The sequence below is a fragment of the Pteropus medius genome, unplaced genomic scaffold, assembly GCF_902729225.1.
Source record: "Pteropus medius unplaced genomic scaffold, Ma_sr-lr_union100, whole genome shotgun sequence".
Taxonomy (NCBI): Eukaryota; Metazoa; Chordata; class Mammalia; order Chiroptera; family Pteropodidae; genus Pteropus; species Pteropus medius.
Genome location: NW_024344378.1, coordinates 35,806,351 through 35,818,261, shown reverse-complemented (window position 1 = coordinate 35,818,261; position 11,911 = coordinate 35,806,351). Strand labels below are relative to the sequence as shown.

General features: G+C 36.1%; 1 protein-coding gene across 3 annotated transcripts in view; it reads right to left on the bottom strand.

Moving 5' to 3' along the window:
• Nucleotides 1-297: 297 nt before the first annotated feature.
• Nucleotides 298-11,911, bottom strand: part of BICC1 (BicC family RNA binding protein 1) — a 238,863-nt gene continuing 227,249 nt past the window's right edge. For 2 of the 3 annotated variants that reach the window (XM_039871842.1, XM_039871844.1), the window contains exons 19-21: nt 11,491-11,651; nt 7,954-8,053; nt 298-2,861 (exon numbers count right to left, since the gene is read on the bottom strand). In XM_039871842.1, the coding sequence (XP_039727776.1) occupies nt 2,731-2,861; nt 7,954-8,053; nt 11,491-11,651 (392 nt within the window). In that variant the 3' untranslated portion in view covers nt 298-2,730. Of the gene's footprint in view, nt 2,862-5,118; nt 5,198-7,953; nt 8,054-11,490; nt 11,652-11,911 lie in introns of all 3 variants that reach the window. The other variant, XM_039871845.1, reaches the window with a different exon arrangement.

Sequence of the window (11,911 nt, the reverse complement as noted above, 5' to 3'; positions counted from 1 at the left end):
TGTCAAAGTGGTCATACATTTGAACAATAAAACCTGTTCCATAATATTATTCTTTTTGTATGTACCTGTGGGTGGCCATGGAAACAATGATTACTAGTCCTGGATTCACTGGCTAAAATAAAGTGCCTTAGCTTCTGGTAGAAATGAGGACTGTCAATGCAGAACAACAGGACAGAGAGTACATATTCAATAGCCACCCTCCCCCCGCAAAAAGTTTTCTTAAAAAACAAAGACAGGCATAGAATTTATGTGTAAAGATTTTTTTAAAAAGGCATTTCATTTAGCAAGGGCAATACAAAGGGGTTATATAAATTTATTTTTCATATAATAATTGATTAGAAAAAATTCCCATTTTCGATGTTTAATTCCATCTCTCATTTTTTAAAAAAAAAAATCACTAAAAGGACAAAACTCCACACAAAAATACAATCTGTATCTATTCTATATTTACAGATACTCGGTCACTATTAAGGCACAGACTGATCAAAAACTACCATTTATTCAAATAATCCAAATATTTTGTGCATCATATAACACTGACAACACCATGTACTGTAGTGTCATATTCCCTTCATTGCATCAAGAGAAAGTGAGAAAAATAATTTCCAGTGTTTTTATTTTTAGCCACCCTATTTAATCTAGTTTAATTGGGACAGTTTTCTCTTTGGCATAAAGCACTGTTCATAAAATCTCCAACTTAATACCGCAAATTCATTCCATCTTCCTCCTGTTGCAAATGCATGGTAGAGAGTTGGGGAAAGAGCTCCAAATGATTTTTTTTTTTTTGAGAAAGTCTTATTAAAGAAATAAAATTTAGAGACTTAAGCTGTTGAACAGGAAACAAATCTGGAATTTTTACCCTGTGCTGAAGGTGGAGCATGTGTTCACACAGCCACCTAAGGTGGAGCGCTCCACGTGATGATGTGATGTGCACAGGATGATTCTATCGTACTTGCAAAGGGAACAATTCTATATCCTTAAGCAGATTTAGTTTAGAAATGGGCATCCCCTTAGAGCTGTTATAATTGATAATTTATGTCAGGTCCATTATCTATGCCTTCAAAGTAACCAATACAATTTTTTAAAGTGAAAATCTTTGTGTGTGCAAAATTTCTCTAATAATAGTATGACTTAGCCACAGAAAAGTGTCAGGCAAGTATTTCTGATTCTGCATTTTTTAAAAATCCTCGATTGTTATGTATGCTTATCTAATGCCTTCTGCTGAGAGCATGCAACAGTGGTTTATGTCCACGTAGAAAATCTTGAATAATGAACATAAATAAGTCATTACAGTACAGATAATTCACAACATTTCCTATGGGAAAGTTTTCAAACAAATTAATACACTTGGAAATAATATTGCTTTGAAGAAAGAGAGGCACTTAGTGATTTTCTTCATGAATTGAAAACCCTTCATAACCCCCAATACAATGTCTGAAAAGACCTAGGAAACAATGTTGCCTGATTTCTTGGACTTTCACAGTATAGGATTGTAAAAATGAATCTAGCCACTTAAAAAAATAGTCATTTTTTCCCCCTCCTTCAACTGTCTATAAACTGTCACCCTGGAGACTAAAAGCCTTCCGTTTTCAACAAACATAAGTCTACTTCAAGCAGACAAATATGGTTTCAGGAAAATCCTTTTACCATATGGAGCACAGCTAATGTGTACATGATAAGGACAGTAATCTATTTCTCCTCCTAATGGCAACAGTGCTGTCTTGTCAGATGATTATTTGTCTTTTTTAAATAAAGTGACAATCTAGGGCTCCAGTTATTGAATGCCGTCCATTCTCTACCATAAATCTCTAGTAGATATCAATTTAATCAGTTATGTGCTGTATGCTTATAATATCTAAAAATAAAAGTTTGATATAAATAAGTGTCCTTTAGTGGCAGTATACTAAAAATAGCCCTTTGCTTTCAGACAACCATTAAAATCATTTTAGCAATATAGGCAGCAGCTAAATATGATAACTGCAAAGGGTTAATATTGCAAAGTCCATTTGATCTTTCTTTGCACCTGTTACAGTGAACTATGTTCATTGTTTCTAGGATGCTGACATAAATGAAGAGAACTGGTCCAGAACCAAGTGGCGTCACTTACATTTCCCAAAGTTACAGAATATTCTGCACAAAAACTAATAATCCAGTACCGTTTCAAACAAAAATGTAACGCAGTCAGAAAAATGTGACTAAATCTGATTTGTACCAATAAACCAGGTGACATAAAAATGAGAGAAAGAGAATTTCCACAGGACAAGAAATTAGAAAGTGTAAAGTGCTGAAAGACCTCAATAATTATTTTAAAGCAGTACCAGGAAATTTCACTTTGATTATTTTTTTTTAAAACCCCAAATACCAAAACAAGTGAACAATAACCTGTTTTCTGGCATCCCAGATGTTAATTCATCCTTCATTTTAAGTAAAAAAAAATCAGTGCATATGTTATATAGGTAAATAAAAACGAGAAATAAAGCCCTACCCTCATATTGCAAATTCTGTTCAATTACCATTTTTTTTAAAGAGTAACCACATGTGGTATTCTGTATGATGACATGAAGAACATCTCTCTTCTTCCTTTTTGGCACAAAATTCAGGTGTGAATAGATGCTTTGGTCCTGATAACCAGACACCCAGAGTGCCTAGGACGGTGTGCAGTGAAGGCCATCCACAGATCTCCTGTGTCCAACCTGACAGAGTTGGCAGGTATGTACCTGGAAAGTACTGCTACCAGCGGCCACTGACACTAGCAATGTCCGAGTGATACTGACGGGGCAGCCGCCCACTGGCTCCGCCTTCCAGGAAAGAGGTGCGTGCGTTTGGCGGTTCAAAAAGTTTTCTTCGGTTTTTATTTAGTTCTAGAGAGAGAGAGAGAGAGAATTGTTAGAAGCTGAATGGAGAAGTTCTATAGTCTACAGGACATGGCAGCAGAGCTCAGAAAATGGTGACATGGTGCACTTTTTTGGCAGGGGGACGTCTGGTAGCAAAAGGAAAACCTTTAATTGATGGTTAAACGTTCTGAAATGCTAGGAAGTCCAATAATAAAGGTAGCCTGTTGGTAGCCAAGAGAACCAAGGACAGCCAATAGGTTTTACTACAGTTTGTAAACTATCTGGGGGATAGGTCATTCTCACAACCATCTAAACTCTGGGCATACAAATTAAACAGTTTGACCTATCCCAAATGTCATTTCAGAGACATTTACCAATGACACAGAAAATCATTACAGCTATTGAACTCATCTATGTCAAACACAGCAATCATTAAATTATGAAAGTCGGAAATGAAAAGCAGACCCCACACCTAAATACGAGACTATTAGAGGAGCACACGGAAGTGTTCAGCCACAGTCCTAAGGCTCCACAAGTCATGATGACTGTGCTCCTTGAGTAGAAAGAGCTCTATGAAGAAGCATATTAGCAGGAGGTTTCTTTGAATAAAAAATCAGTTTAGTAAAAATAGCAACAGTTTAGGAAATAAATACAATTGAAAATAACTAATACTTGAATCTAAATTTCCAGGCAAAGTCTAAGATGCTTAATTTTAAAGAAACCGGAGTACTTAGAAAACACTGTTTAGTTTGTCTTTTGTCAACTAAAAATTATTAACCAGAAAAGTAAAAAATTAATTGAAGCAGCCTACCTGTTTATGACTCTTCTACTCCTCTATTCCCAGCCCCCGCCCCAAACACATATCTACAAATCAACTGATGTAACTCTTGCTAGTGAACTCCTACAAGTAGAATAGTCAGACTCTGAAATGCAAATATCTTCAGACATTCACTTTCAAGTAGAGGGATTCTATAGTTGGTTTGGGAGGCAGTAATTCAGCACCTATATGTGCATAGTACTCAGTACTTTTTTAGCCACACACATATACAATCAATCCCCTTTTGAATCCTGAAGTTGCACTGCAAGCTGTTGCCTGCTACAATAATGCTGAGACTGAGAACACAGACTCAGGTTGCAGGGTCACAGGTGGCCAAAGAGGGCCACGTGGCTAGAAGTGCTCTTGTCTCCTAAGTTCTGGAAGACGGACCAAATACCCAAAACGTTTCATCCCACTGCCTTCCAAAATGTGAGTGTCTGCCACCCCCACCCCCCGGGGCAATGCACAGGTGGAGATATCTCTCTCTTCGCATTAAGGTCTTAGAGGAGAAGAAAAACAATTGTGATTTAAGTCCACTGTTCTTCATCTTATAGATAAGAAAACTGAGGTTTAAGAATAGACAAAGTTACCCACACAGCTGTTAAGTGACAAGTTGTAACCCTGCCTGATGCAAAGGCCCATGCCCTGGGCTGCAGTGATCCATCCACTGTGCAGAGAAGATAACTCAAGGCATCGGGAACACAAATTTGAGAAATTGGTAGTTTCATGTATGCCAGATAGCAGGGCTTTAGTTCATAGTTTACTATACCGAATTTTTTTAATAGAAAAATTAAGCTTAAAAACTTTAAAGAAGCAAGGAAGATACGTGCAGGCATGCTTATAGCAGCTATTGCTTCGAGTTCCCGCAGAAACCTAACAGACATGACATTCCTATTAAAAGTTGAACACATGTTTCTTGTTTAAAAAAAACTCAAGCAAATAGAGAAATCAAAACAGAACTTAATATATTTAAAGGCAATTGTAGAAGAGTTAAGAATAAATGAATCCTCTTAAGTACACAGCCTGGAGAAGTTTTGTCACCTTCAAGTTAAAAGATTTTCTTAGGCCTCCATTTTCTCATGGAGGAATAACCCACAAATCAGAAGGATATTCCATACTATAGAGAAGGAAAAGAATGAATGAGGTCAAACACTATTCTCCCCTATCACACATAACAATTGGGCCATTGAAGACAATTTTTTAAATAGCATTGAAAACTTTACTCTGAAAAGTCAAACCAACTAGATTTTTGAGAGAATAAAATGATCATGAAAGAATGTGGCCATTCCCTAAAGATGTAATTTCTAAGATATATATTTCCAAATGCGAAGCACAGAGATAAATCTACAGAGATTATCAAGGATCACATACTGAAGAGATTTTAGTTTTTGTTTTTTAAATTAAAAAGCAAACTCCTCCTTCTGCTTTTTGCAGTAAACCTAAGGGATAGTTTGGGAAAATACCAACCTTTTTCTTTGAAATTCCAAGGTTCACACAATCCTGGCAGCTCTCAGGATCTTGTTGCGGATCTGAACAGAGTCACAAACTAAAAGAATAGGTCGGGAAATGTTAGATCTACCTGAGGCCGTGGTGGACGCCTGTCAACAGGATGCTAAACTTCCTCTCACTTAGTCCCTGTACATTTAGTTAACTACTCCTTAAAATATTGAGAAATTTTTAAAAATTCAAAAAATATGGATTTAAAAAAATCAATTTTTCTCTGATCTATCTCTACTAGGGATAAATCTCATCTCCTCCTACAATACTAAAATAAATGTCTTCTGGCCCAAGATTAAAAACAGCAAAACCTTATCCTGAAAGAACTCTGATTACAAGTTGAAAATCTATGAAATTTTAAAAAGGAATTTTGAGCAAACTTTGTACCTAACCAAACTATGTAACCACAAGACAAATGTAAGTAAAGGCTGGCCAGCTCTCCTGTTCCTATCAAGAAATGGAATGTTCTAAGACTACAAATGGATGTATTTGTTATCAGATGAATTGAATTGGAAAAAGAAGCTTTTGGATGAAGGATTTCTCAATAAAAACTTATTACTTGCAGAGAAAAAAACAATTTACCAGGTTCAAAGAAATGCACTCAACAAAGTAAGGTAAAATCATCCTTAAAATAATCAAATACTTCCCACTGTGCACAGCATTCATAAGGCATCTTATTCGAAGTCTCTAATTCCCTTTAAAAGCAAGAAGGACCTGTGAACCCCACGGAGAGAGGCAGTCTACAGAAGTAGTATATAACCTGAATAGAACACACTGAAGATGACTGGAAAAAATACTTTTTAAAAATGGGATTCAAAATCCCTGCTGTTTCCCACTCTACTCCCCAAACCCACCTGGAATATACCACAAATGTGTTCCAAGTAAAGAGCCTAATGATCCATCAAAACTGGTTAAAGTATTTTGAGATATCTGCTTATTGCCGGAAGCCTAACAGAGTTTGGAATTGGGTTGGTGCACAAAGAAAGAACTTAATTTTAATTATACTATCACTGACATTCCATGAATCTCTAGTAAAGGATTGCGGAGTTCTAGAACATACACTTCTCTGGCAAAAATGCGCTGAACCACAAACATATTTTAACAGTACAGATGTGGTGATTATGTGAGTTAATCAAATTTCAAGTCGTATAAATTCCATTTTCAAATAAAAGAATATGAAAATACATAGTATATCAGGTCTAAAAATAGCCCTCTGAAGCTGGGCTTCAGGGTAAACAAGTTGAAAAATTATCCTGTTAAAGAATATATATATATATATATTAAAAAAAGGGAGGAAGAGGACTCTGCTACTAACATACTATTAAAACTGTAGGTTATTTTCATTATGCCTGATGATATACCACATGGATGGACACAGATTTTAGAAACAGGAGATAACCGCACGTGATCATCTATTGCAATCTACCTTCATGGCTAAGAAACCAAAACCAAAAGAGGTTTGGAAACTCACCCAAGGACTCATGACTTGGCAGAAGCAAAGCCCAGATCTCCTTATTTAAATAGTGTTCTCTGCACTATACCAAGCTGATCTTATAAGAAGAGCAAGCATCTGCTCTGTGGAGCTCCATTAAGCAGCAGCTTGGGCACATGGGAGAAGACAAATTCTCAACTGATGTGCACAGAACTGTATCCACAGAGAAGCCTAATAGGCTGCTCTATGGCTGGATTTCCACCCCTATTTCAGAGCTGCTCTGCTTATATCTGCTTCAGCTATTAGGTTTATAGATAAGATTTCCTGTGGGGAGATGGCTGGGGGATGTAATCTGCTGCTAAAACAAAATGGAAAGCAACTGAGGTTTTAAATTTTTTTTAATTGCTGATCTGATCACTGAATGCTGTTTGGAAGGGCCTTTCATGAGTTGGATGCCACTGCTGGCCTTATAAAGACATAGCCTGCAAGTTCAGTGTTCTGAAAAAGCAAAGTCATTTTCTCACCACAACTGACACTTGGCATCTGCCCTTGTCACTATTTTTTTTGAGAGACTGGTACGCATATCCAATTGACATTCATGAACTTTATCAGGAAGTCTTCAAAAAGTAACCCCATTTTTTTGCCCCCTCAAATTTCTTCCTCATATTTCTCTAAGCATCTTTTTGAAGTACATAGTTATTCATTTGCCAACTCCAAATTCATCATCTGGCTCAATTCCTTTCAAATGGGGTGTAAATATGTATAGAGCATTTGATAACGCACAGAATATGCAACTGATGCACAAAGGCGGTCTGGGAGACAGACAACATTGTTTTCCTGTGACTACTCTCAGGATCCTACACCCTTCAGTGACTCACAGATTCTATTAAAATTTTGGGAAAAAATTAAAAAGAACATTAAGACAAGTAATACTGCCAGGCTCTACCTATACCAAGGAGCATCTTTTTTCCTCTGGTGCAGTGATCTCAGTTGGTATGCAAGGACACATGCATTTGAAACATGACAGCCAATCTAGAATAATTACTAATTCGATGATTAAGTATTGCCTAACACAACAACAAAAAGGAGAATTCAACTGTTTCCCCAGTCTCATGTTATGCAAAGGGCAATTTTGGTTATTTCTTTCTGAAGAGATCGGTTTTAAGCAATGACATTGTCACAGAAGGTTCCAGGCAATGCCTTGATGAAGGAGTAAGGATGGTCTCAGCCTTTGTCACACTGTTAGTGGGAAAACACTGAAACCACAGCCACAAAGGTGCCATGGTAGTAAGCAAGTGATTAATGGGTAGAACCAGCCCCAATGGCAGAAGTTATTCAGATTTCAAAATATGAATATGAGTATTTATATTCACCTGAAATTGCAAGCAGCATTTTCCTCCTGGCACCAAAAGTAGTAATTCCCAGCTCCTTCAGATCCTGATCTGTGAGAGTGAGGAATGTCTGAAGATCAATCTGTGGGTGAAAAAGTAATATATAACCAATATAATAAGTATTTACTTTCTTTCTTATTGTAGGTTCAACTCATTATTACACTTATTTTATCAATTATGCTCTGCCTACTTCCAAAAGAGGTAATGGTAATGTCACAATGTATGGGACAAAAGTTAATTAAGGTGATGAAACAAAAGCGATTATTCTAGCAGAAGACTCAGCCTAAGCCAGTGATTTACTGCAATTGATATAAAAACTTAGGTCTGAGCATCCAGGCAGCCATGGCAAAAAGGGAAACACAAATTGCACATTTTTGTAAACTGATAAAAGAATACATATCTGAGAAAATATTTCTTAGCTTTGGATTCTGAGAATTGGTTATCTCTATAAGAAGAAACTGAATAATACCATAGATGGTATCTTTCACTGTGTTCTACTTAAGAATGATAGAAGAATTCCCAGGATACATCAGACCCATGACTCACTTGACTGAGCCTAGCCGACTATCTTTGAAAGTGGCACACAAGAGTATTTCCAGGAACAGTATAATTGTTCTCTTTGGTATCAGCAACAAACTGGAGAGAAGTAGCCCAAGGATCCTACCCTTCCTTTGAAGACTGTAAAAGAACAGAAAGGCAATGGGCTCTGAAGCCAGAGAAATATGGGTTCGGATTCTGACTCTGCCATTACTAACTGTGTGCATTTAGGGTTGACAATTGTGTACCTTGTAGGGCTGCTGTGGGTGTTAAATATGACTGTGGATATAAAGCAATGGGCTCACCAAAGGGATAAAATAACTGGCAGCTATGGTAATAATGTATATAGACATACCTCGTAAAGTTGCTAAATAAATCTTCAACCTGTTTAAAATAAATCTCACAAGGTTACTTAACAGAGGATTCTTGTTAAATCGTATGAATATTAGAAAATATCCTTTAGATTCCACATATAAGTGAGATCATATGGTATTTGTCTTTCTCTATAACTTATTTCACTTAGCATAATACCCTCTAGGTTCCATCCATGTTGTCACAAAAGCTAAGATTTCATTTAAAAAAACTTTTATGGCCGTATGATCTCACTTTTATGTGGACTCTAAAGAACAAAATAAACGGACAAACAAAATGGAAATAGAACTGTTTGCCAGACTGGGGGGACGGGGTTAAAGGTGAAAGGATTAAGAAGTACAAATTGGTTACAAAATAGTCACAGGAATATACAGTACAGCATAGGGAATATCGTCGATAACATTGCAATAACTATGTATAGTGCCAGGTGGGTATTAAACTAATCGGGGGGGATCACTTTGTATTATATATAATATATAAATGAACAGTCACTAGGCTGTACACCTGAAACTAATATAAAATAACATTTAATGTCAACTCTAATTGGAAAAAAAAAAAAAAAAGAATTCCTCTAATATTGTGGTAATGTCTTTGAGGGTATATACAGAAGTCAGAAATGACCAAATTGTGCAACTTAAACATGTCGTTTTTTGTATGCCGATTAAGCTGTTTTAAAAAATAATTTCCCCAATTTAAAAACTGAGACAAGGAAAAATATTTTGAGGATAAGATCTGGAAAGATTGCTATGCAGAATATTTAGTACTTAAGGGTCTTTTACAAGAAGTATGCCGTGATTCCTCTGAGTGCTGAGACTGTGCTTTAGGAAATTTTAATTGAATAATGACTTAGCTATTTCTTCCTCTTTCTATTACATATCAATATATTATGTAACCGTATTGATGTTGACATCTATATTCCAATAAATATCCTATTTCTCTTTCAAAAGAAAATATCCTAAATGAAGGAAGCAGTACCAAATTTCAACATATCTGTAAACAGTAAAATATACTTTTCATTCAAATTAGATGAAATGTTCTGTTCTGATTTAGAAGTTACATCCAGATCTTGTAAAACTTTTTTGTTTATAATTTATCATAGGTCTAGAGATATGTTTTTGGAAATTCTATTTAATAGAGACTGTTTCAGGCATCTGAAAGGGCCAAAAAGTAAATATTTTAGGTTTTGTGAGCCATGTTGTCTCTGTTGCAACTATCTGACTCTGCTGTTTTAGTTCCAAAGCAACCAGACAATATGTAAGTGAACGTGTGTAGTTGGGAACCAATAAAACTTCATTTACAAAATCAGGTAGCAGGTCTGCCTTCTGCTGACCAATGCTCTAAATAGTAGATAAAGCCACCCTGACTTTCTTTCCTTTTTCATATTTTCTTCCTTTTTGAAATAACTGGCTAATAAGTACCTATAATAAATTTATTTCTATGCTTCTTTAAACAGCAACTAGAGATTAAAAACAAACAGAATATTACTGAATAACATCTAATCTCTTACTTGGAGACCTGTTTCTAGTCAAGTTATAATACCTCTGCCCTTGAAATTCTCATTCGGCCACTCTTACCTAACCAGTAAGACTATATAAAAGACTAATAAATAAATGCAATTCTTTAACGTATTTATGATGAAATTTTATTCAGCTTACAAAATCCTTGGTTAAATGAACACTAATTTAGATGTAGGGGAAAGAAAACAAAATCAATACTCTGAAATCTAATACACACATAATAACCTTTTTTTGTTGTTAAAAAAGTTTGGCAATCGAACTTAAATTATTGAACTATGGGCAATACCTTAGGTTTATAATGCAAAGTGCCTAATAAAAATTCTAGATTCTTCATTTACTGATACATACCTGGGAATTACTGACTTAATCAGATATTCTCTAAGATGAAATAGAGCAGACTAACATCAAACATGGACCAAACAGATACATTTAGAGAACTATTCTGACTTTCTGTTGCACTGGGTTAGCTGTGCCCTGGTAACATGACAGCAGTACTAGAAAGAATCTAGCTCTTCTCTTTACGGCAGTGTGTAATGGCCCCGGCTCAACAGCTTGACCCAAATCCATCTTAGCTCTGCCTCAGTTTAGGCAAAACCCAAACAGTAAGTCAATGAATAAATCAACATGTATAAAAAGTACATTATATTCTGTGAGAACAGACTTCAGTGACATGATGAGGATGGCGTTAAAAAGCACCACAGATATTTATTTCAGGTGCCGTTCTTTTAAGTGCCACAAATAAAGATAACATTAAAGAATGAAATCATTAAATACACACTTGTTGCTGAGCATAAGGGAGCTATGAATCAAACGTTCCTATGAATCAATACACTAATTAGGTCTTTCAGTTAAAACTGTTGAAAGTGTATGTTTGTGAACACCATTTTCTATATTGCTGCTATCCTGTGTTTACCAGCTGCACTAAATAAATAGGAAATGAGATGACATTTTTCTTAGCAGCAAAAACAAGCTATGAGACTTGAACGAATGCTCAGTGAAAGCACAGTCATAGGTCAATGAGTGATTTCATTCTAGAAGTCGTCACACACACAACCCAAACTGTGATGCACGGGAAAAATAAATAATGACCGACCTCTTGTTGCTGGAAGACGTCTGTGTATTTGCCCAGGCCCAGTTTACTGAAGAGCTCAGGGAGGTCAGAGCCTTTGAAAGAGCTGTTCAGGTTACAGCCATTGCTTCCTGTCAGCGAAGAAATGCAGTCCATGTAATTGCTACTGCTGAGATAGTGTTCCGCTGAAAGGCAAGCAAGAGACAGGCTTGAAGTGTAAATGCCCAGAGAGAACAAGGTTTAATTAAAAGTTTTAATCACTCAAATATTTCAAATTCATTGTCGGGCTGAATAGAACAGTAGCTGCAGAAATACAGCAATCCTTTACTGAAACATTAGCTTTTCATTAAGGAAATGCTGGTTATTGCTTTTAGAGAGGCTCTTGCCATTTTAAAGGTTACACTCGGGAGGCAGCAATTCAGCAACAGTGCCTCTGTAGTTAATA